This window comes from Pan paniscus, chromosome 21 (genome assembly GCF_029289425.2).
Source record: "Pan paniscus chromosome 21, NHGRI_mPanPan1-v2.0_pri, whole genome shotgun sequence".
Classification (NCBI taxonomy): domain Eukaryota; kingdom Metazoa; phylum Chordata; class Mammalia; order Primates; family Hominidae; genus Pan; species Pan paniscus.
Genome location: NC_073270.2, coordinates 57,909,562 through 57,935,946, shown reverse-complemented (window position 1 = coordinate 57,935,946; position 26,385 = coordinate 57,909,562). Strand labels below are relative to the sequence as shown.

General features: G+C 44.4%; 1 protein-coding gene across 9 annotated transcripts in view; it reads left to right on the top strand.

Annotated features, from left to right (window-relative positions):
• Positions 1-26,385, top strand: part of ZFP64 (ZFP64 zinc finger protein) — a 105,590-nt gene that overhangs the window by 5,723 nt on the left and 73,482 nt on the right. For 4 of the 9 annotated variants that reach the window (XM_063601233.1, XM_003815275.4, XM_003815276.4 and 1 more), the window contains exons 3-4: positions 20,861-21,022; positions 22,138-22,200. In XM_063601233.1, the coding sequence (XP_063457303.1) occupies positions 20,861-21,022; positions 22,138-22,200 (225 nt within the window). Of the gene's footprint in view, positions 1-10,728; positions 10,962-12,410; positions 12,530-20,860; positions 21,023-22,137; positions 22,201-26,385 lie in introns of those variants that run through there. The other 5 variants (XM_063601236.1, XM_063601235.1, XM_003815277.5 and 2 more) reach the window with 3 other exon arrangements.

Sequence of the window (26,385 nt, the reverse complement as noted above, 5' to 3'; positions counted from 1 at the left end):
CAGCCAGGTTTGGAAGCTGCTAGGTTAAAACATTAACTGTTAGCAGTTATAAATGTTGTCACGTTACAAAAAAAACAGACAAAAAAGAGATTTCTGAAACAAAAATCTATATACTATAGGAAAAAAAAAGGCTAGCGGAAAATACGTTGCAATTAAAAAAAAAAAGTGGTTGTTTTGGGTGGTGGAAGTATGGGTACAATCCTTGAGTTTGCATTACTTGTGTAAAGGGCCAAAAAGCATGTTGTTGTTTAAAAAAAAAAAAAATCTATAAACTGGCATTGGTATCTCCTCCCCCTTGTGCTGCTGATCAGGAAAACATCCCTGTTCTCTGTTGTGTACACTCATTCCACCAAAAATAAACTACAGATGGGTCAAAAATTTAAATGTGCATAAGAAAACCATAAAAGTTCTGGAGGAAATGTACCCACAAACACCTACACACACAGTTATACCCCTGTCTTAAGGGGCAGGAAGGTAACTTTAAAATTATGAAGTAGCCCATCTATGGGATAGTACTGGATCCTGTAGGGAAACAGAAAATGTATTCCTTAGCTAAAGGCATTTGATTCTAAAAAATGTATTAATATGCCTACCAAAGGAGGCAGGTTTTGGACCACCCCCTCCAAGAAAAAGAATCATATGTGTGATTGCAAATGAAGTTATACTTTTTCCGAAGTAAAATGCAAAGTCTAAAGACAATCAACTTGGGGAAAAATTTGTGGCATATATGATTAAGGCCTAAATCCCTCTTATACAAAGAACTGCTAAAACCAGTAAAAGGAGATAAAAAGTGCAAAGTGGAGCCTGGACACGGTGGCTCATGCCTCTAATCCCAGCACTTTGGGAGGCTGAGGCGGGTGGATCACCTGAGGTCAGGAGTTCTACACCAGCCTGGTCAACATGGTAAAACCCTGTCTCTACTAAAAATACAAAAATTAGCCGGGCGTGGTGGCAGGCGCCTGTAATCCCAGCTACTCGGGGGGCCAAGGCAGGAGAATCGCTTGAACCCAGGAGGCAGAGGTTGCATTGAGCCGAGATCGTGCCATCGCACTCCAGCCTGGGGGACAAGGGCAAGACTTCGTCTCAAAAAAAAAAAAAAAAAAAAAGTGCAAAGTGGAAAGGTCAGTGGATGATTTACAGGGGACAATTGGACATAAAGGGAGGTTTGGTCACCTTAGTAATTACAAAAATGTAAATCAAAACAAGGCTTGAGGAAGGACACTGATTTCATTTTCTGGGGATATAAATTCTTATAACCAGGACAATTTTGTGATAGTTTTCAAATCTTATATTTAAAATTTCTTAGTTTTAAAATATACATAAAGACATTTATCCAATAAGTCTACAGCTAGGTATTCATTCTATAAAACTTCATGAACAGGCCAGGCACGGTGGCTCACGCCTGTAATCCCAGCACTTTCGGAGGCCGAGGCGGGTGGATCACCTGAGGTGAGGAGTTCATGACCAGCCTTGCCAATATGGCAAAACACCTTCTCTATGAAAAATATGAAAACTAGCCCGGCGTGGTGTCACGTGCCTGTAATCCCAGCTACTCGGAAGGCTAAGGCAGGAGAATTGCTTGGACCTGGGAGGCAGAGGTTGCAGTGAGCTGAGATCGTGCCACTGCACTCCAGCCTGGGCAACAGAGTGAGACTCTGTCTCAAAAAAATAAAAATAAAAAACTTCATAAACAAATGTACAAGGATATTCATTTACAGCATGTACTATAGAGAAAGTGGAGCCTTTGTATGTATACGTCAAGAGAGAGTTAGGCATGGCCAGGTGCAGTGGCTCACACCTGTAATCCCAGCCCTTTGTGAGGGCAAGGCTGGAGGATCACTTGAGGCCAGGAGTTCAAGACCAGCCTCGTCAACATAGCAAGACCCCACCTCTACATTAAATTTTAAAAATTAGCCAGGCATGATAGCACACACTTGTAGTCCTAGCTGCTCAGGAGGCTAAGTCAGGAGGCTCGCCTGAGCCCAGGAGTTTGAGGCTGCAGTGAGCTATGATTGTACCACTGCACTCCAGCCTGGGTGACAAGTGAGACCCTGTTTCTTAAATAAAATAAAAATAAAAATAAAGAGGGATTTAAACAAATAAATATCAAAGATTCCAACAATGGAATATGACTTAGTTTTGGAAAGGAGGAAAGTTGGATCTGTGTGTAGTCACAGAAAGATTCTCAAGGTAAGTATAAAAAAAAATACATATGCCTACATATTATATGGTCTTATATTCCAGGGAAGTTTCTAGAACAGGGATGGGGCAGGTAATGTAAATGAGAGAAGTTGTCTTTGGGGGAGGTGTTAGAGAGTGGTGGGGACTGTGGTGAAGTAGAGAAATCACACATGCCTCATCCAAAAGTGCAGCTGTTCTTTGAATCCAGCCAGTTAGATATTTCAGTTTTTCCGAGAAGCTGAAAATGTGAAATTTTCCAAATATAAAACTTTGTTGCCAAACAATACATCTCTGAGCCTGACTGAGTCCATAAGTTTCTTCTAGCTTATTCTCTGAGAATGTTTACCCAATAGTCTGGAGCTGAAGAGTGAGGAGCATCAGACATCAGGGCCAGGCGCAGTGGCTCACACCTGTAGTCCCAGCACTTTGGGAGACCGAGGTGGATCATTTGAGGTCAGGATTTCAAGACCAGCCTGGCCAACATGGTGAAACTCATCTCTAGAAAAATACAAAAATTGGCCAGGCATGGTGTCACACGCCTATAGTCCATGCTACTTTGGAGGCCAAGGCACGAGAATCTCTTAAACCCAGGAGGCGGAGGCTGCAGTGAGAGTGCCACTGCACTCCCCTACTGGGCAACAGAGTGAGTGAGATTCCATTTCAAAAAAAAAAAAGGAAACCAACTTTCCCCTTATGAGGTATCTACTAGGGTGATGTTTGAATTTTTTTGGCAATAAGCAAAGTTTTGTGGGTTTTTTTCTTAATGCATCCAAAATAATGTTTCTACTGAGTTTTTTAAACAGTAGACATTTTGAAATACAATAACACTGATCCCCTCACAAACCTTAACAAAAGTATGTTGAGATCTTCCCACTGTCTCCTGAGTTTATCTTCATTCCCATCTTAAAGGAAGTCACCAAGAAAAGGTGAAAACCAGAAAACCCTTAAAGGTTGGCCTGGTAGGACCTAATTATTTTGCACCAGGACCAAGCAAAGTTGCCTTTGGGGAAGGGACATGGCCAAGGTCCCATCAGAACTTCAGGACAGTCCTGGGACATGTGTTTTGCCCCTTATCCTAGTTGTCTTCTTCGTGAGGGCGGTGTTTGCTTTCTTGTCCTCAAAAACCAAAATCCCAGTACCTCTCACGGTGGATGGGAGCCATATAAAAAGGGATGCCCTGCGTGTGGGAGGCTTCCAGGCCCTTACTTGGGGCCATTGCTTCTTTCTGGGCTCTGAGCCTTCGCGGATGCTTTTTCCTTTGCCTGAAATACCTTTCCCACCTTGGCCTGGCTGATGCCAACTCAACCTCAAGGCCTTAAGTTTCATGACAATCTTCACAAAAAAGGGTCTGCATTCTTTTTGGGGACACTCCCCTTCTCTCCCCTCTATATTGCAGCAGCCATGATGAACTCCTTTCTGTTTCTGGAAGGAGCCACATTTCCTCCAGGCTCAGACCTTGCCTGCATTGTTCCTTCTGCCTGGAACTGCCTTAATTCTTACGTCAGAGCTGGGCTTAAGGGCATTTTCTCAAAGACCCCTTCCCTGCACCTCTCACTCTTTTCCCAGATCAGGTCATGCCCCATATTTAAATGATTAATAGAGGAATGACTTTAAGGTGTATCTCCATCACTGACCTGTAAGCCCCTCTCCTATTCACCACTGGATCCCAGCACCGAGGCACTTATTATTTCTTGGGTGTGAACAACTGCTCAAATCTCATATACATCAGTAAAGCTGACCTCACAACCAAATAGCAGCTCCCTTTTTTGTCCTCCTAGTTTTTTTGTTTGTTTCTTTGTTTTGTTTTTTGAGACAGAGTCTTGCTCTGTTGCTCAGGCTGGAGTTCAGTAGTGTAGTCATGGCTCACTGCAGCCTTGATCTTCTGTGCTCAAGCAATCCTCCCACCTCAGCCTCCCAAGTAGCTGGGACTACAGGCCTGCGCCACCACATCCAGCCAATTTTTAAATTATTTATAGAGATAGGGTTTTGCTATGTTGCATAGGCTGGTCTTGAACTCCTGGGCTGAAATGATCCTCCCATCTCGGGCTCCCAAAGTGCTGGGATTACAGGCATGAGCCACTGCACCCAGCACTTCTATTTCTTTGTTCAAAGAAGTTCGCCCTCCTCTTAGCATTTACACGGCCCTGCGACCATTGGATCTTGCCATGCCAGAGTTTTGTTGACTGTCCTGAATGCTCAGGCCAGTCCTGGAGTCCTGTTTGTGCCTGGCACACAGAGCCCTCCCCTGCACAGTGCTGAAGGGAGCCACAAGCTCAGAGATAGACTGTTGGACTCGCATCCCAATCCACCACCTAACAGCCCTAGGCTGTGAGCAAATCATTTACTCTCCCTCTCACTTAACAGTCCCCATCTGTAAAAAGAGGTTATAATACCTAATCATCATTGGGTTTCTGTAAAAAGAGGTTATAATACCTAATCATCATTGCGTTATTGTGAGAATTCTGCGATAATCCACATAAAGGGCCTGAGACGGAGAAATTGGGTTCAATGAGTGATCGCTTTTATTAATGTAGAGACTAATAAACAGGTGGCGAAAGGATGGTGAGATCTGCAGCTTGCGTTGTCTCCGTCTGACTCAGCTGCTCCTCCTGATGGTTCCTGCCTGTGTGCCAACTAAACAAGCAGAATTCTGCTTTCTTTTCTTTTTTACACTTATTAGATTGGTTTTCTGGGTGCAATTCCTCCTACTGTGCTTCAGGTTTCCATTGACTGGCAGTTCCCAGACCTGCCTATGGACCAAGATCCCCTGGGAGCTTGTTAAGGATACCGGTGCCCGGGCTCCACCTCCTGAATCTGAATGTCTGGAGCCGAGGCTCAGGTATCTGTATTTTTAACAAGCTCCTGGGGGATTCCGGATCTCAGCCAGGTTGGAGAATTATTCACTGCTCAAGACCACAGTCCAACCCCTCAAATGGTGGATTTCTGCAGATATCCTCATCTGGACATTTTCCAGACTTGTTTGTCCTTGATTAAGCCAAACCGTTTCTCGCTCTTCTCCTGTGTCTCCTCTGCCTGATAATACTTGGGTTTAAAGTAAAATTTATTATCTGCCTGTTAGCTTTGAAAGCTGCCCGTTTTCTGGCATATGACTTAAGGACTTTCATATGGGAGCTGTAAAATTACATGTGGATGCTCGTGGAAATATATCCCATGTGCATTTTCTAAGTTCATGGCTTCAAATCACCGGGCTTTGGAGTCAGGTCCCTGAGTTTGAATCTTGGCTGCATAAGGCCTCAGGAACCCCATGACCATGGCAAATTACATTACATTCATTTCAAAGTGAGGATAAAAATAAACAGAGAGGGGGCTGGGTGTGGTGGCTCGTGCCTGTAATCCCAACACTTTGGGAGGCTGAAGTGGGCGGATCACAAGGTCAGGAGTTCGAGACCAGCCTGGCCAATGTGGTGAAACCCCCATCTCTACTAAAAATACAAAAATTAGCCGATCATGGTGGCAGGTGCCTGTAATCCCAGGTACTCGGGAGGCTGAGGCAGGAGAATCGCTTGAACCTGGGAGGTGGAGGTTGCAGTGAGCGGAGACTGCAGTGAGTGGAGATCGCGCCATTGCATTCCAGCCTGGGCGACAGAGCGAGAGTCCATCTCAAAAATAAATAAAAATAAAAAAATAAACAGGGGACAGGGTTTGGTAATGAAGAGTCTGGGGTCCTGAGACAGACTGCTTGGGTTCATATCCTGGCTGTACCACTTGCTGACCATGTGACCTTGGGCAGGTTACTTACACTGTGTTTCCATTTCCACAATAGTAAAATGAAAGTGATGATAGAACTCATCTCTGATGGTTCCAGCCAGGCTTCAGTGGGCTTCAGTGGGCTCCTACATGGAAGCCATTTTGAGCTGTCACTGTTAGCTCTCATTACATAATCAGGGGGCTTTGAAAGTAAACAAAACAGCCCATGGATTGTTAGCACAGAGCTCATGGCAAGCCCTCAGTCAATATTCATTGAATTGATCACTTGACCAAGATTGATTTTTTTTTTTTTTTTTTTTTGCCATTTCTGGTTAATTCCTACTCTTTAAGTCCCAGGTTAAAAGTCACCTCCACCTAGAAGCCAGCTCTGATTTCCCCTTCTCCCTACTCCCACAATTAGGTTTCTGTTTTCTCCGCTAGCATGTATCACAATTGTAACTAATTAGTCTTTAATTAGAGAAGTGAATTCCAATGCGATTCCAAGGGCAGTGAACTAGAGAAGTGAATTAAATTAAGAAGTCAATTAGAGAAGTGAATTCCAATGCGATTCCAAGGGTGGCGTTTGCAGCAGCACATATTACGATAGAGAGGGAGAGGGCCGGTGGCCAACTAGCAGAGAAAGAGGAAAGCAGCCCCTGACAGCCAGCAGCCATGATTAGCTGGGTCTTGGTGTTGCTAGGAACTGGGCTGGCCCACAGGTAGGCCATGCTGTTCTACTGTTGAACATACACAGTTGTTCACAGTTTCATAAAACACCAACATCAGACAAGGCCACTCTGACCGTGGTGGGCACGACAAAAACAATACCACATCTGTCATCATGTGTGAGCCCAGACAAAATGGGAACACTGTCCAAGCCACAAAATACCAAACATCCTCCTCCCCTCTGTTAATCTGAGTGACATTACTTCTTTGCCTATTAAAGTTTGAGTCTTGCTCTGTCTAGCCTTCTTTCCCTCTTGATAATATTTTTTAAAATAACAAATCATAGAATTAGCCCCACTTGCTGGTGCCTCTGATGGAGGTTTTCTTGAACCTCCTCCAAAAGCATCTAACATGAGCCCAAACCTAAAATAAAATAAGTTCTTTCTAGCACCCTCTGAGGTTTTCCTTATTGCAATGAGTAATAAACTTATTCAGTGACAGGGGTGTCCCTATTGGTCTTTGGCCAGAGGACAATGACATGGGGAAGGCCCTGCCCGCCTGATTGATTTTGAAAGCCTTAAAAAAGAATCTGAAGTTTCAGTTTGGCCTGTGAGCCCCAAATTAGTGGCTCGATTTCTAGTTTACTAGACTGTAAATCTCCCTGCATGCAGAGACCTAATCAGTCTTATTTTCCCACCACCCAACACACCAGGTCTGGCACATCATAGGCACTCAATAAAACAGCTATTGAACGAGGGCAGGAAAGGGTGGCTGTGAGGATTAAATGTGTTTATGTGCCTGAAGCACATGGTGTGTATGGCATGTGCCCCATCATGAGGGCTTAGTGACGGTGGCTGTGTTTGTCCGTTTTCATGCTCCTGATGAAGACATACCAGAGACTGAACAGTTTACAAAAGAAAGAGGTTTATTGGACTCACAGTTCCACATGGCTGGGGAGGCCTCACAGTCATGGCAGAAGGTGAAAGGCACATCTTGAATAGCAGCAGACAAGAGATAAGAGCTTGTGCGGGGACACCCCCCTTTTTAAAACCATCAGCTCTCATAAGACTCATTCTCTATCACAAGGAACAGTGCAGGAAAGACCCACCCCCATAATTCAGTCACCTCCCACCAGGTTCCTCCCATGATACATGGGAATTGTGGGAGTTACAATTCAAGATGAGATTTGGGTGGGGACACAGCCAAACCATATCAGTCACTTTAGGGCTGTTGTGTGGCAAATGATGGAACTCAGATAATGGAGATGCTGGCCCTTGGAGAATTCCAAGCCCCTCGGGGAGGGGAGGAGGATTTAGTTGTAAGACATTCAAGCCCAGCTGTTTGTGACAAGTGTAGTCTTAAAGGTGTGAAGAATTCACAGAGTCTGTTGGTTCCAACTGGGAAAGTCAAGGGGGAGAACTGTGAATGAAAGCAAATGTATAACCGGCTTTGAAAGACCCATTGGCTTTTGGGAGAAAGACGGTGGGAAAGGGGGCATTTCCTAATGGTGGTTTGGAGGGGGTGGGGGAAGCTCAGGGCAAGATTTGAAAACAGTGGCTAGAGATGGCACAGGGGAACATGGTGGGAGTCATGCTTCAGCTCTGTCCTTTATTCTGAAGGAGCTGGGGATGCATTGAAAGTTCTTGAACACATGAGTGATTTAGTAAGACAAACTATGTGGTGATTGCCAGAAGGATCTGGAAACAATAATAGCAAATTCTTATACAGTGCTTATTCTATGCCATGCACTTTTCTAAGTACTCTATATAAAGTAGTTTTTTGTAACCAAAAGTTAGGTAATAATAATTGTTATCCCCATTTGACCAGTAATGAAACACACAGTCAGTACAGTACCTAATAAATATTTGCTGAATAAATTAGTGAATAAAGTCAACAGCAACAGCAGCTTTACATGCCTGGTTTCTGATCCTCACAGCAGCCCTAGGAGATAGGAATGGAAATTGTCCCCATTCTCCAGGTAAAGAAACTGAGGACCAAGGAGGTAAGACACAGCCTAAGCTCTGGAGCAAACCCTTTCTGGTCTATAGCCATCTACTTTGGGATGACTCGTAGGTTACATGGGATTAGCCCTGCCCCAAAATGATCCCTGCACCTGGGTGCCTGAATCCCTTTGCTGTTGGGTTTTTTTTTTTTTTTTTCCTTGAGATGGAGTCTCCCTCTGTCACCCAGACTGGAGTGTAGTGGCATGATCTCAGCTCACTGCAACCTCTGTCTCCTGGGTCCAAGCGATTCTCCTGCCTCAGCCTCCTGAGTAGCTGGGACTACAGGCACAGAGGGGTTAAATAACTTGTCCAGATGACAGAAAGTGGCAGAACTGGGTCTCAAACCCAGGCTGTCTGGTTGCAAAACCTGTGCTCTTAATCAGTACTGCCACTTAGTAAATTCCTCATTGCAATGTTTCTCAAACTTGCTTGTGCATAAGAACCATCTGAAGCTTCCGTGAAAAATGCAGATATCCAGACCCTTCCTGGGGATAATATATTAGGGGGTCTGAGCAAGGTCCGGGGAATCTGAACCAGCCAGGGAGTGGTTGGGTCAGGTCAGATGCTTTCGGTTGCTCTTTTTTTTCTTTTTTCTTTTTTTATTTTTATTTTTTTTGAGACAGAGGCTTGCTCTGGCGCCCAGGCTGGAGTGCAGTGGTGCAATCTCGGCTCACTGCAACCTCTGCCTCCTAGGTTCAAGTGATTCTCCTGCCTCAGCCTCCTCAGTAGCTGGGATTACAGGCACCCACTGCCACACCCAGCTAATTTTTGTATTTTTTAGTAGTGATGGGTTTCACCATGTTGGTCAGGCTGGTCTCCAACTCCTGACCTCGTGATCTGCCTGCCTCAGCCTCCCAAAGTGTTGGGATTACAGGCGTGAGCAACCACGCCCGGCCTCTGTTGCTCTTAACAACAGCAAACTAAAAGTGTGCACAACAGTTAAGACACGTATTATCTCTCATAGCCAGAACAGGCAAGGTCAATTCGGCAGCTCAAAGGTGCGGAGTTCTTTGCGTCTTCCTCCTGTTCTCGGTGGTGGGCTTTTATCCTTTGCCCTCGCGTCCTCTGCATGGCTGCATGGTGGCGGCTAATGCCTTGGGCATCAAATCTCTCAGGCACACCCACAAGCAGGGAAAGGAGCAAATTAAATGTATCAGGGAGGAAATGCTCCTTGATGAACTCCCAAAACTCCAGATCCTGCTGGCCAAAACTGGGACACATGGCTTTGCCCAGTTGCACTGTAGTGGAGGCAGCTAGGCTGCCAAGGGACAAGGAGAAGGGGCCTACCAGTGGAACCCAATCCCAAGTCCCCTCCGCAGGGCCACGTTCCTACCACTGCCCCGTTAAAGGGACTAGAGTGGCAGTTCTCAAATGCTGCTGTGCAAAAAATTACCTGGAAAATGTGTTTAAAATACAGCTATAAAGATATCTAAACTTTACCCCAAATCTCTGCATCAGAATCTGTGATGCATGATCAAGTTTGAGAACCATTCAACCAGAAGGGGTTGAAGGGATGGAAACCCACTGGCACTAGAGTCTAGTTCACAACAGGTGCTCAACAGATCTGAGGAATGAATGAACGGCCCACTGTGGGAGGGAGGGTAGGGTGGGATGTGGGAGGAAGCTCTGTTCCATTCATGGTTTATTTTTCCTGTTTGGTGAAGTCCCAGTATAGGGCAAGTTAATTTTCTGTTATATAGGACTGTTCGTTTGCTTAGAACGGACCCCCTACTTTGGCTATAATTCAAGCCAGAGGGGAGACTTTGTTTAGAAGGATATAGGCATAAGGGAGAATTACAGGCAGGCACGCAGCTGGATCTCAAAAAGAGATTGAACCAGAAGCTAGAAATATTTTAGGGTTTTCCAGACTGTACAGCTCAAAGGGCTTGTTGGAAATGCTGGGAAGGCAGAGTCTCGGCCCCACCCAGAACTGCTGATCAGAATCCACATTTTAGAGAGACTGTGGTTGGATAAGCACTGCTGCCCCGTGACCATTCCCAAAGTTTATGTCTTCTTTGTTCAGAAGGAAAGTCCACACCAAACCTGAGCGTCTTAGTCTCTGTTTGGGTTTTTTTAAGAGATTGGGCGGGTGGGGGGAAGGTCTCACTACGTCGCCCAGGTTGGACTCGGACTCCTGGGCTCCAGAGATGCTCCCACCTCAGTCTGGGTCATAGTTGGGACTTTAACGGCAGCCGCCAATACGCCTGGCTGCAGGATTCAATTTCAGAGCAAGAGAGTCGATTGGCCCAGTTGCTGTCAGGTGTCTTCCACTGCACCAATCAGCGAAGGCAGAGCTGGGGCGTGGTCAGGGCTTCCAACAGGGCAGCGCCACTCACCCCTGGGGAGGGACATTTGGGCCGGTCTAACGCCCACTGTGGACGGTAAAGGCCGTTTGGGAACAGCGTAAGTGAAAGGGGTGGATTTTCTCTTTTCTCTCAGAAAATGAATTATTTTGGGGGCGGGGGCGGCAGCGGGGGGGCGGGGGGAAGGGGACGGAGTCTCACTCTGTCACCCAGGCTGGAGTGTAGTGCGATCTCGGCTCACTGCAACCTCTGCCTCCTGGGTTCAAGTGATTCTCCTGCCTCAGCCTCCCACGTGCCTGGGATTCCAGGCGCCCACCACCACGTCCGGCTAATTTTTGTATTGTAGCAGAGACAGGGTTTCACCATGTTGGCCAGGCTGGTCTCAAACTCCTGGCCTCAAGGGATCCGACCTCCTCGGGCTCCCAAAGTGCTGGGATTACAGGCGTGAGCCGCCATGCCCGGCCTCAGACAGTGAATTCTGAGTTTACAGTTGGGATACTTGCCTGGAGATCAAGAACCCTAAATGAGAATCCTAAGCATGAACGACACTGCAAAAAACAACATACACAAAAAAATCAAGAGACCTGAATATATGATAATATCCTGCTGGGCACGGTGGCGCTTGCCTGGACTCCCAGCACTTTGGGAGGCCGAGGAGGGAGGATCGCTTGAGTCTGGGAGTTCAAGACCAGGCTGGCCAACATGGTGAAACCCCGTCTCTACAAAAAATACAAAAATTAGCTGGGCTTGGTGGCGCATACCTGTTATCCCAGCTACTCAGGAAGCTGAGGCAGGAGAATCACTTGAACCCGGGAGGCAGATATTGCAGTGACCCGAGACGGTGCCACTGCCCTCCAGCTTGGGAGATAGAGCCAGACCCTGTCTCAAAAACAAAACAAAACAAAACAAAACAAAAGACAGTATCCTTAATCTGCAAAAAGCATTTACAAATCAAGAAAAAAAATTAAAATTCCAATAGAGAAAAATGAGCTAATAGAATAAACAGGAAGTTCACCAAATAAGGCATGTCATTGGAAAAATAAATGTTGAAAGGGAGTTTAATCTCACTAATTACATGTAAAGGAAATGCAAATTAAACTCAAGTGATCTCACTTTGTCCTCTCAAGTCGTCTCTGTGACAGCCAAGGTTAAGGGGAAAATGCAAATGATTTCAGTTTTCTGAAAGGATGTTATAATTATATAATCACCAAGTAATAAAACATCCGTACCATTTTAACCCAAGTCTTCAATTTCAAGGAATGTACCCAAAGAAATGAGGGATAAATTTAAACTTCTGGACAGGTTTTACTCATAAAAGTCAATTCCTAGATATCTCCTCCATGTCCAAGAAAGGGAAATGGTTAAACTATTCAGCAACCAAAATGATGAAATATTATGTGGCCATTAGAGGTTGTGTTTTCGATGAATGACAACATGATAAGATGTTTTAACATGGCAAAAGTGTTTCATTAAAAATATATATTAAATGATTTAAGCCATGATCCTAGTTTTATACTTTTAAAATATACTTTTTTTTTTTTTTTTTGAGATGGAGCCTCACTCCGTTGCCCAGGCTGGAGCGCAATGACGCGATCTTGGCCCACTGCAATCTCCGCCTCGCGGGTTCAAGCAATTCTGCCTCAGCCTCCCGAGTAGCTGGGATTACAGGTACCCACCACCACGCCCAGCTAATTTTTGTATTTTTAGTAGGGACAAAGTTTTGCCATGTTGGCCAGGCTGGTCTCGAACTCCCGACCTCAGGTGATCCACCTGCCTCGGCCACCAAAAGTGTTGGGATTACAGGTGTAAGCCACCGCTCCCGGCCCTAAAATATATTTTCTATATATAAAAGAGGTTAGCCCTTTAGCTGATCATTAATTAAACAAATGTTCTTTGAGCTCCTCCCCTTCACCTGGTTCTGTGGTGGGTGCAGGGGGAACAGTAATGGAAAGAAACAAGGGTCTGTCCTCACTTAACTCCTCCAACCAAATAGAAGAGAGAATAGTCATTTAATAATTTCTCAAATAAGTATTTAATCACAGTAGCGATAGGAGCTTTGTATAAAAAGTAAGGATGTAGGCTGGGCACCGGTGGCTCACATCTGTAATCCCAGCACTTTTGGAGATCAAGGCAGGCAGATTACTTGAGGTCGGGAGTTCAAGATGAGCCTGACCAACATGGTGAAACCCCCATCTCTGCTAAAAATACAAAAATTAGCCGGGCGTGGTGGCGCACACCTTTAGTCCCAGCCACTCAGGAGGCTGAGGCAGGAGAATCACTTGAACCTGGGTAGCGGAGGTTGCTGTGAGCCAAGACTGCACCACTGCACTTCAGCCTGGCAACAGAGCCAGACTCCGTCTCAAAAAAAAAGAAAAAAAAAAAGCAAGGATGTATATTGCCATGTTTTGACAGCATTGGGAAGTTTTTTGTTTTGTTTTTCTAGAGACAGTCTTGCTCTGTCACCCAGGCTGAAGTGCAGTGGTGCAATCATAGCGCACTGCAGCCTGGAACTCCTGAGCTTAAGCCATCCTTCCACCTCAGCCCCACAATTAGCTGGGACTACAGGCACACAGCATCACACCCAGCTATTTTTTGTATGTTTTTGTGGAGACGGCGTCTCCCTGTGTTGCTCAGGCTGGTCTCAAACTCCTGGTCTCAAGTGATCATCCTGCCTCAGCCTCCCAAATTGCTGGGATTACAGGCATGAGCCACTACACTTAGCCTAGTTTTTTCTTCTCTCAACTTTTCTGTGTAGAGAAGAAAATCCTAATATTCATGTTAACTTTTATTTTGCAAAAATAAACATTGTCATTTAAAAAGAGAAAAGGATTTGTTAAATGGAATTTTTAAGTTGAAGAAGGGAAGGGGGAAGCAAATTAGATAGGGAGATATCAAAGCTGTCTTGAGATGTCTGAAAGGCAATTTGGTAGAAAAGGAGCTCTGGTTGGTTCATGTGAGCCCTAAGACTCCACAGAGACAAACTTCAGAGAAATAGATGTGGATTATCTATTTCATGAAATTCATATAACAGTCATACATTTTAAACAACATCATGATCAAATAACTGAATATGCCCCTGCTACAAACCAGAACTAAATACAATAAGCAATTCTCAGATGCACACCTGAACACGCAGGAAAGAAGGGAAATCCCCTAGAGCCAGAAAACAAACCTGAAAGCCGCAGCAGGTGTGTGAGGCTGTGAGCTTCTTGGGGTATCGGGGACAGGGTCTGATCTCACTAAACAGGAGGCTTTATTTTAATGGCCACACCAGGGTAGGGGCTGAAGCCCTGAGCTCTTGCAAAAAGTTAGACATAAGACCCCCACATAAAGAGGTGGCCCGTGCTGCATTCTCAGTGAAAAGAGGGACTAGAGAATATTCTTGGGGCGTGGGCAAGTCACGCCTCTACTGGAAGCACTTCCCCCCAAGGTTATGAGTCATCCCGCCTCAGCCGATGTGGGCGTTTCACCTTCTTCTAGGGTGCTCTGAGATTCCCCGAGGCCCATGCCACTCATTATGCCAAACCTGAATACAGATAAATAATAACCTATTATGCATAGTTACCATAATGTCCACTGAGAACTCTCAAGAACTTGCAGTGTGCCCAACTTGCAGTATGCCTTATCCTTCCCTTGAATCTTTACTAGAACAACAAGATCTAAGCTCTGAGATCACTGCAATATCCCCATTTTACCGACAAAAGAACTGAAGAGCAGAGAAGTGACTTGGTCAAGGCCCTATAGCTAGTCAGAGGAGACAGAGGTTGGTCCAGGGTCAATCTGACTGTACACACACACACACACAAACACACACACACACACCCCTGGCAATGAGTGGTGACTGCAGCATCAAATCACATGCACACACCCAAGTTGGTCCAAGGTCCACTACACACACACACATACACTCACCTGGGGATGAGTGGCTACTCTGGCATCAAATTGCATACAAACACCCAGTTGGTCGGGCGCGGTGCTTCACGCCTGTAATCCCAACACTTTGGGGGGCCGAGGCGGGCAGATCACCTGAGGTCAGGAGTGTGAGACCAGCCTGGCCAACATGGTGAAATTCCATCTCTACTAAAAATACAAAAACTAGCTGGGCACTGTGGCAGGCACCTGTAGTCCCAGCTACTCAGGAGGTTGAGGCGGGAGAATCGCTTGAACCCAGGAGGCAGAGATTGCAATGAGCTGAGATCACGCCATTGCACTCCAGCCTGGGTGACAGAGTGAGACTCCATCTCAAAAAAAAAAAAAGAAATTGGGGAGGCTGAGGCAGGCAGATCACCTTAGGTCAGAAGTTTGAGACCAGCCTGGCCAACATGGTGAAACTCTGTCTCTACTAAAAATACAAAAATTAGCCAGGTGTGGTGGTGTGTGCCTGTAATCCCAGCCACTAGGGAGGCTGAAGCAGGAGAATCACTTAAACCCGGGAGGCGGAGGTTGCAGTGAGCCAAGATGGCGCCGTTGCACTCCAGCCTGGGCAACAGAGCAAGACTCCATCTAAAAAAAAAATGAAATAAAACACCCAAATTGGTCCAAGGTCAGTCTGACCATGCATGCTCACACATACGCACACACAGACACATACACATACACATACACATATACATACTCATATGCATACACAGACACAGACACATACACATACGCACACACACCCCCTGGGGATGAGTGGCGACTCCGGCATCAAATCACATGCAAACAACCAAAGGGAATGAGGGAGGCCTCTGGTTGCCAGCAGTCCCTCAGTGATTACCATAAGCCTTTCCCTGGGGTGTCTCTGCAGGTCCTGCTGTTCACAGCAGATTCTAGAAAGGCCACGTGTGTGGGAAGGGATACCCTTGATAAATCCAGCTAGAAGGCACCAGCAAGCCGACCATCTGGATGAGAGTCTTCAGCACCCAATGCCTCTTTGTTGCTATTGAATTCTGGACACCTGCAACAGAATACTATTAATATAATAATTATATGCTTCCATGTTTTATATTCAAATGTTACCTTCTCACTGAGGCCTTCCTGGACCTACTTAAAATTGCATGCCCACCAGCATTTCCTGGTTCCCTTCCCTGCTTTATTTTTCTCTGTAATATTTACACCACTTGATTTGCACACTATATATTTAAATACTTATGGCATGCACCACTCCTAACTAGAGTGTCAGCTCCATGAGGGCAGGGATTTTTGTCTCTGAGTCACTGCTCTGTTTCTAGTGCTTAGAACAGTTCCTGGCACACAGTCAGTACAGTACCTAATAAATATTTGCTGAATAAATTAGTGAATAAAGTCAACAGCAACAGCAGCTTTACATGCCTGGTTTCTGATCCTCACAGCAGCCCTAGGAGATAGGAATGGAAATTGTCCCCATTCTCCAGGTAAAGAAACTGAGGACCAAGGAGGTAAGACACAGCCTAAGCTCTGGAGCAAACCCTTTCTGGTCTATAGCCATCTACTTTGGGATGACTCGTAGGTTACATGGGATTAGCCCTGCCCCAAAATGATCCCTGCACCTGGGTGCCTGAATCCCTTTGCTGTTGGGTTTTTTTTTTTTTTTTTCCTTGAGATGGAGTCTCCCTCTGTCACCCAGACTGGAGTGTAGTGGCATGATCTCAGCTCACTGCAACCTCTGTCTCCTGGGTCCAAGCGATTCTCCTGCCTCAGCCTCCTGAGTAGCTGGGACTACAGGTGCGCACCACCACGCCTGGCTAATTTTTGTGTTTTTAGTAGAGACAGGGTCTCACCATGTTGGCCAGGCTGGTCTCAAACTCTTGACCTCAAATGATCCGCCCGCCTCAGGCTCCCAAAGTGCTGGGATTACAGGCATGAGCCACCACGCCCGGCCCTTTGCTGTGTTTAACCTGCCCACTCATGATGCTTCCTGCTGCCTCTCCAAGACACCAAAGCACAGGCAACAAAAGTGAAAACAGACAAATGGGACTATATTAATTTTTTTTTTTGAGACGGAATTTTGCTCTTGTTGCCCAGGCTGGAGTGCAATGGCATGATCTGGGCTCACCATAACCTCTGCCTCCCAGGTTCAAGCGATTCTCCTGCCTCAGCCTCCCAAGTAGCTGGGATTACAGGCATATGCCACTATGCCCAGCTAATTTTGTATTTTTAGTCGATATGGGGTTTCTTCATGTTAGTCAGGCTGGTCTCGAACTCCCGACCTCGGGTGATCCGCCTGCCTCGGGCTCCCAAAGTGCTGGTGTTACAGGTGTGAGCCACTGCACCCAGCTGGGACTACATTAAATTTTAAAACTTGTGTGCATCAAAGGAAACAGCAGAAATGAAAATACAGCCTATGGAATGAGAAAATATTTGCAAATTATACATCTGAGAAGGGGTTGATATCCAAAATACTCCTGTGTTTCCCTCTGCTGTGACTTACCCAGGCTTACGGTAGAGGACAGTTAAGAGATGGAGCCCAGCCAATCTCTGGAGAGAGCAGAAAGTGGCAGGAGGGTGAAGGGCCTACCACCTACCTTTCAAGAGAGTGCTGAGAAGCCCGCGAGCTGACTTGTAGGGAGGACCTGGCCACCCATACTCACCCCACTGTGAACACCTTCCAGCACAGGGGGTCACTTGTGCAGGAAGTTGTAGAGCAGAAGGTTGGGAGGCCATGGAGTATGACCATGGCCCAGCACCCTGGTTTTAGCACCAAAATTCTTGAGAAACTCCACTACAAGGCAAACAGGGATGGTTGATCATCCTAGCTCATGAGCATTTCAGTTGAGAGTTTGATGCACAAGTGCCAGAGTCTGGTTCTATTGAACTGTAATATATCCCCGTTGACATTTATTGAGATTCAACCATGGCCACATCCTGTGCTACTGAATTCTCTTGTTAAACTTTGCAACACCCTTATGAAGTGGGCATGGTGATTGTCCCCATTTATAGTGAGAAAACAAGTTCAATGAAGTTACATAACTGGCCTGAGGTCACATCCATAGTGAATGATCAAACCTGAACTTATATCAGTCTGAAGACACATTTTAACATATCTGAAACAACGATGCATTTTAGAATCAGTGAGATTTCTGTCAACCAGCAGGCAGTCCAAAAACATTACCTTGCTGTGCATGTGAACAAACTTGATTTCAGTGGGTCACATTTTTCTTACCTCAGCTGCATTGTGTGCAATTTTGGAACTATATGTATTGAGTTTAATTGCTGTTTAAAATGTCTTCCAAGATATTGCATGATGAAGCAAGTTGAAGATGAAAAGTAATTGCTTACCCAGAAATGCCTGAAAACAGTAACGGGGTAAATTTGATATTAATGAAGCAAATCTTCAATGTTGGAGGAGTGACTGCAGTTGCACGTTCTTGCAAAGCAACAACCGAGAGAGGTGGAATTCCTCATATAGACAGAGCTGGGTTAAGTTCTGCGGCCAAGATAGATGGAAAAGGATGGTCTCTGCTAGTGGTTCTTAAACTTGAGCATGTATCAGGATCACCTGGAGGGCTTGTTAGAGCACAGATTGTTGGGTGTACCCCCAGAATGTCTGATTCAGTAGGTCTGAGATGGGGCCCAAAAAATTTGCTTTGGTAACAAGTTCCCAGGCAGCTCCAATGCTGCTGTCTGGGGACCATGCTTTGAGAACCAAGCAGAGCGAGAGAAACCAGGAGAAATAGCCAGATCCCACAGAGCAAATGAAAACATTTCAACAAGAGACAGGTGCAGCTGATTCATGCATCAGAGATACTTGGCATGATAACAGGAAACATCAGTTTGTCTGAATCTTTCAGCTGACTTTAAACCAAAGCCCTTGACTTCCCTACACATATTTCCATTGAGAAAAATGGAAACTGTGGCTTTACTCAAATACCAAATGCTGACAGCACCAAGGTATCATTTGACGTGTATCAGAGTGATATGATCACTACTGAAGGTGCCAAAGAGATGGAGATCAGGAACTTGGGTTTCCTGCCAAATGTCCAAAGAAGTCAGGAAAAGCCCATTCGATAAATATAAAATAAAATACCTAAAAAAAGAAAGAGTTGTCATAATGTGTTTAATTGGCAGCATTTTAATCATATATGAAATTATGATGCATTTTACAATCTAAAACATCTTAGATTCAAAGAAATATAGTGTTTAAGAGAAAACAAACTAGCACCTGGAGCCTGTGGCATGGATATTAGTGCTTTGGACAAAGCTAAAATAAACAGTGATGTTAGGCCTGTGTTGACTTAAATAATCTGTAAATAAAATGTCAAAAATGTCAAAGGTGGTGTCTGAGTGACTGAAGTTTGGGAAACAGAATATTACAGCGGCTCTCAAAATCATCATTAGGGCCTCTTAGCCTGACAGGTTCATCCAATGAACAAGCCTCCATTGGTCATATTTACTTGTTATTTGAAACCCAATCTTCATATGACAAATTACATTCTAAGAAAGAACCAGAAAAAGAAAGAGGAGGAGAGGAAGGAAAGAAGGGAGGGAGGGAAGGGGAAGAGGAGAAGGAGGGAGGGGAAGGGAAGAGGGAGGGAGGGAGGAAGGGAGGGAGAGAAGAAGGGAGGAAGGAAGGAAGGGAGGGAGGAAGGGAGGGAGGAAACATGCCTAAGTCCCAGACTATAAATGTAGTTAACAAAGTAGTCACTTAATTTTTTACAACAAAAAAATTTGAGACTGCCTATCTTATCTTTTACAATTTTATTTATTATTTACTTATTTTTATTTATTTATTTTTTTTTGAGACAGAGTTTTGCTCTTGTCGCCCAGGCTGGAGTATAACAGCAGGATCTCGGCTCACTGCAACCCCCGCCCCCCAGGTTCAAGCAATTCTCTTGCCTCAGCCTCCAGAGTAGCTGAGATTTCAGGTGCCCACCACCATGCCCAGCTAATTTTTGTATTTTTAGTAGAGATGGGGTTTCGCCATGTTGGCCAGGCTAGTCTCGAACTCCTGACCACAGGTGATCCACTTGCCTCAGCCTCCCAAACTGCTAGGATTACAGCTGTGAGCCACAGTGCCCAGCCTACAATTATATTTTATATTTAGTCTGTGTTTTGCTATTTTTTTTTCTTTTTGCTTCAGAACCTCAGTAAGAGTACAAGGAATTTTTTGAGGGGGGAAATACTTATGCTGAGAAGAATGTTAATTAGACTACTTTTGCCCCAAATCCCTTCTATCGTTCCTTTTTGGTGTTTTATTAGGATTTTGTCATATAGCTTATGAAAGCACCTAATGCATTTGGCTGCAGTTAACAGAAATCTTACCTGGCATAAATTATAGGGACATAAATTATAGGGACATTTCTTGTTTATTTAAGAAGTCTAGGGCAGGCACGGTAGTTAACAATGTGGGAGGCAGAGACAGGTAGATCACTTGAGCTCAGGAGTTTGAGACCAGCCCGCGCAGCATGGCGAGACCCCAGTCTTTACAAAAAATACAAAAATTAGCCGGTCATGGTGGTGCATGCCTATAGTCCCAGCTGATTGTGAGGCTAAGGTGGGAGGATTGCTGCAGCCTGGAAGGTCAAGGCTGCAGTGAGCTGTGATCATGCCACTGCACTCCAGCCTGGGTGACAAAATGAAACCCTATCTCAGGAAAAAAAAAAAAAGAAAAAAGTATAGATTTGGGTGGCTTCAGAGCTCTGACTCAGCATCTGATTTTCATGTTTACCCTTATGGTTACAGAATGGCTGCCACAGATCCAGGCATCACATCATCACTCCAGCATATACAAAGACAGGAAGTAGGGCAGCCAGGGCAGCAAGATGAGCTTTTCTCAACTGCTTCTTTTACCATCTGCCCTGCCCACCCTGCCCCCACATGCTATTTTAAATCAGGGAGGAAAGTCTTTTGCAGAAGTCTCCCAGCGGATGCTCTCTAGTGTCTCATTAGCTAGAACTGGGTCACATGATCACTCTGAAGCCGCAAGGGAGGCTGGGAAAGCAAACTAGTACATGCATTCTCTCTACAAAGGAAAGTAGGCAGACACCATAGCTAGAGGGCATTTATATTAAGAAAATTAATAATCACCATATCTTTTAGTTTCAGCTCCAGAATTTGTTTTTGAACATGGCTATCAAACTTACCTGCCCACGGAAAGTAATGAAAACCAGACAGCCACTGTCATCTCTCTCCCTGCCAAGTCACGCACCAAAAAGCCCACAACACCACCTGCTCAGAAAAGGCTTAACTGTTGCTATCCAGGTAAAGGCAGCATTATGTCCTACTTGTGTAGAGGGTGTGATATTTAACCAGGCTCCAGGGCTCCTCCTCATGAGTTCCTGACAACTGCTCATGGATGTGCTCCAAACTACCTGGCATAAAAATCAGAGCCCCCTGGCATTTACATCAGCACATACAACCTATCTCCCACTCTCTGTGGTCATTCTGCATCTGGGTTCTAAGACTTTTCTAGCCATAGGCCTTTGAAGTGGAACTCGTGAAAATTTCAGGTTGCTATAATTTTTTTTCCTATGCTATAGCTTAGGAAGATATCCAGTAAGAATTTTCTTTCCTTACTTTGGTTTTAATTTATTCGGAAATAATTTCAGATGTACAGGAAAGTTGCAAAAATTGTACCAAAAAAATCCCTGTATGCCCTTCATCTAGATTCCCCAAATGTTAACCATTTTATTATATTTGCTTTGTCATTCTTTGTATATATACAAATATATATACAAGTGTAGTTTTCCCCAAACCATTTGAAAGTTGCTGACAATGTGATGCCCCTTTATTCCTAAATACTTCAGTGTGTATTTCCTAAAAACCAGACTATTCTTTTAAATAACCACAGGACAATCATCAAGATCAGAAAATTAACATTTATAGGAACTATTATCTAACCTACTGACCTTAGTCAGATTTCATCATCAAGTGTCCCACTGATGTCCTTTCTACCAATATCAAAAGAAGGACATTTTTCCCCTCTGATCCAGGCTCCAACCAGTGATCACTAATTGCATTTAGATTTTATGTCTTTCATTTCCTCTAATCTAGAACAGTTAAGCATTTCTCTTTCATAAGCTTGACATTTTTGAAAAGTATAGGCCAGTGATTTTTGTCAAAAGGGCCTCAGTTTGGGTTTATTTGATGTTTCCTTATGATCAGATTCAGGTTATGCAGTTTTGGCAGGAACCACAAAATGACGGTGTGTTTTTACCGGTCATCACATATGAAGGCACATGAGATCTCTTTTTCCCATTACCGTGGTGTTAACTCTTGTCACTTGGTTAAGGATGTTTCTGCCAGTTTTCTCCATGCTAAAAGTTACTAAGTTTTCCTTTGTAATTAATCTTTCCTTTTTTTTTTTTTTTTTTTAGGTTGCCAATTCAAGACTGCTTATGGCATGAAGGACATGGAGCGACATTTAAAAATTCACACGGGTAAGTAGCATTTCTTTAGCGCATATGCCCTCAACACCTGCTCTGTGCTAGGAGCTGGGGATCCACATAGGTCAGACGAATGATACCACTCCAAACGTCACTGGCTGTTACGGGAATACAAGTCCAGATTTTAAAAAATAAGGTGCCATTTGTACACATGACTTTGGCAGAAAAATCTTTAACATAATAAAATCCAGCTCTGGAGAGGATGTGAGCAAACCTAGCTAAGTGGGAATGTGAACTGTTACAGCCATTTTGAAAATGATTCTGCCAAAATTAGTTAAAATTTGAACGCACATATTCTCATTTTGAGGAGATGACCCTACGAGTGCATGTGTGTGTGTGTAATGATTAGTAAAGAGAGGAATAAGGGGAGAGAAAAGAAACTGTCTCTTTTTTTGTCTTTTTCTTTTATATTTTGAGACAGGGTCTCACTCTGTCGCCCAGGCTGGAGTGCGGTGGCACTCGACCTGCCCACCTCAGCCTCCGGAATACCTGGGACTACAGGCAGACGCCACCACACCTGGCTAATGTTGTATATTTTTTGTAGAGAGTGGGGTCTCACCATGTTGCCCAGGCTGGTCTCGAATGCCTGGACTCAAGCGATCCACCCACCTTGGCCTCCCAAAGTGCTAGGATTACAGGTGTGAGCCACTGCACCTGGCCAAAACTTTCATTTTATGTATCTTTACGTTATATCACTGAATACAGTGAGTGTGTGTTATTTTTGTAATTTAGAAAGGAGAATTTAATAAATACTTGTTTTAAAAGAAGAGAAAAAGATCAATGCATGGGAAAAGAAAAAAGTGATGATTTCTGGTGATTTTATTTTTCTTTAATATATTATTTTTATGTTTCCTAGATTTTCTGCATGGAAAAGGAATTGCCTTTAGACTTTTTTTTTAACAAAGTGTTATATGCTCGTATTCAAATGGCACAGATTTAAATTTTAAAAGTATAAATGTGTATAAGATGCACATCTTTGGCTTTGGCTTCACTAATTGCCCAAAGCCTGCTATTTAGCCTCAGCCTTTGGAAGATGAGTAACCAACAGTCTTACATTCCTTGGCCATGACCAATAAGTGCCTTATTGCACTGGGGTCACCATCATATCTAATCAGCCTCACAGTGTTATGCTATCTGGATTTGTTCTAATTATCCAAATATTAAGTTTCAAGTATTGATTGGCAAGCGTTCTAGTGTAATAAGCAATTAAACTCTCCATGTGGGTTTCATATTTTGAAGTTTCATCCATCAAGCCATAGCATATTTATTATTGAAAGAATAAAGTACTATAATTTTTGTTTTGTTTTGGTTTTGGTTTTTTTGAGATGGAGTTTCGCTCTTGTTGCCCAGGCTGGAGTGCAATGGTGCAATCTTGGCTCACCGCAACCTCCGCCTCCCAGGTTCAAGCGATTCTCCTGCCTCAGCCTCCTGAGTAGCTGGGATTACAGGCATGCACCAACACACCCGGCTAATTTTTGTATTTTTAGTAGAGATGAGGTTTCTCCATGTTGGTCAGGCTGGTATCGAACTCCTGACATTGGGTGATCCACCCCCCTTGGCCTCCCAAAGTGCTGGGATTACAAGCGTGGGCTACCGCATCCGGCTGAGTACTATAATTATTAATGATGATAGAGAAAGCGTTGTAAAAGTACAAGTGAGGGCCACAGCTTTGTCTATTTCCACAAATCCGCAGAAAATATCTTCTACACAGTTAGCCCACCTTGTGTTTGGAGGATAGTTTCTGTGGTCTCTGTCTACATTTTCAAGTTTAAATGTATCCTCACCTTAGTTACCTTCAGAGAGTGGAGGTATGCTTAATTACCCCTGGAGTTGGGGTTTGGGGGAACAATAGCAACAGGGCTCTTTACCAGCAGAGCTGGCCAAAAACCAGTGAGCTCTGCCAACATCCAGCATTTGCCCAGTGTTGCAAATACACAGTGTAGTGACCGCAGGAACTACTGAGCCACTGACAATGCTGGTAAATTATTGTTCCTGGATTTTTAAATTTGATGACTAAAATTTTTGTTTGTTTGTGTTTTTGTTTTTGTTTTGTTTTTTTGAGACGGAGTCTCGCTCTGTCACCCAGGCTGGAGTACAGTGGCGCGAACTTGGTTCACTGGAAGCTCTGCCTCCCGGTTTCATATCATTCTCCTGCCTCATTCTCCCCAGTAGCTGGGACTACAGGCGCCTGCCACCACGCCCGGCTAGTTTTTCTGTATTTTTGGTAGAGACAGGATTTCACTGTGTTAGCCAGGATGGTCTCGATCTCCTGACCTCGTGATCCGCCCGCCTCGGCCTCCCAAAGTGCTGGGATTACAGACGTGAGCTACTGCGCCCAGCCTACTAAAATGTTTAATAATAAAAATGCTAATTTTTTTTTTTTTTCCTTTTGAGATGGAGTCTCACTCTGTCACCCAGGCTGTAGCGCAGTGGCACAATCTCAGCACACTGCAACCTCCGCCTTCCGAGTTCAAGTGATTCTCCTGCCTCAGCCTCCCGAGTAGCAGGGATTACAGGTGCCCACCACGATGCCCAGCTAATTTTTGTATTTTTAGTTCAGACAGGGTTTCACCATGTTGGCCAGGCTGGTCTCGAACTCCTGACCTCAAGTGATCTGCCTGCCTCGGCCTCCCAAAGTGCTGGAATTACAGGCGACAGCCACTGTGCCCAGCCAAAATGCTGATCTTTAATAAACTTTTAGATGTATTCTTAAATCCCAAATATTTATTTATGATGACAGTGATCGGCTTCGGCTATTTTAGCACTTGGCTAGTTAAGATTTGGTCAAAATACATATTTGATATATAAAGTAAAAAAAAGAAAATCCTGACTCACAGCCACCTCCTTCCATGACCAAAAGTCAGCTCTCCTAATAGACCTCTATGTCTCATTCTGAAATATTTGCATGCCTAGACCAGGTCTAAAAACACACACATTTAATTTTTCCATGTCTTACTAAGTTAATATGATACACGCTATCAGTGCAACTTGCTTCTTTTCATTTACTATTGCACATCATTTCACATCAGTATGTCATATCGACTTAGTCTTTTTCATGGCCAAGTAAGGAATGGGTTCAGTAATTTATGCACATCCATACAGTGAAATATTTCAGCCTTAACAAACGTGTTGTGGGGATGTAATGATATGAAACAGTTGATCGAAATTACTGTAAGTGCAAGAAAGCAGTCAATAGGGAGGCAGTGCAGTATTTGGCAAAAAAAAAAAAAGCAATCACAAGACGGTCCTGGGTTCTAATTCCAGCTGTTGCAAGGATTAACTAAAGTAATTCAAAGGCACAGTGCCGTTCAAAAAGTATTTAAATTGACGTTAGCCAGGAGTTTTTATGTACCAAAAACATACACACACACAGATTGGAAAAATATACATCAAAAAGTTAGCAGTAGTTCACAGATGTCAAGTTGACATATGCATTAGTGAGGTTCAGATTAAGCTGCTGTAAGAATGAAACTGAAACACCAGCTCAAACAAGATAGGGGTTTGTGTCTGTCCCGTGTAACTGTCCAGAGGTGAGCAGGCAGGCTAGGACAGGTGGGTAGCTCTGTCCTAGGGACCATCCAGGCACTTAAGTTCCTCCCACCTCATTCTATTACATGACTCCACCATCTGCAGGTATGCCACCCTCACCTGCTCACTCACCTGCCCTCACCCGCTCACTCACCTGCCCTCACTCGCTCACTCACCTGCCCTCACCCTCTCACTCACCTGCGCTCACCGACTCACTCACCTGCCCTCACCTGCTGCCTTACCCCCATGCCTTGGCTAGAAGCAGGAAAAGAGAAAATGTAAAAGGCAAGCCGTTTCCTCTTGTGAAAGAGATACACTTTACTTTCTCTGCCATCGCTTTGATAGGAACTTAGTCACAGATCACAGCTAGCTGCAGGCGAGGCTGAGAAGTGTAATCTTTCCCTGGTGAGCCATGAACTCTACTGAAACTTAGGTATTCTAAATTTTACGGTGCATCTCTGTTGTGAAAAGGAAAAAGGAGAGAGTGAATACAAGAGAAAATTAACAAAACTGTTACTATTTTACGTACCTATACTTTAAAATTTTAATTGCCTTCTATTTTTAACTTATAAAAAATTTATAAGAAATTCATATTCATCATTTAAAAAATTCAAGTAATACCAATAAGGAACATGGAAGAAACTTCCCCTC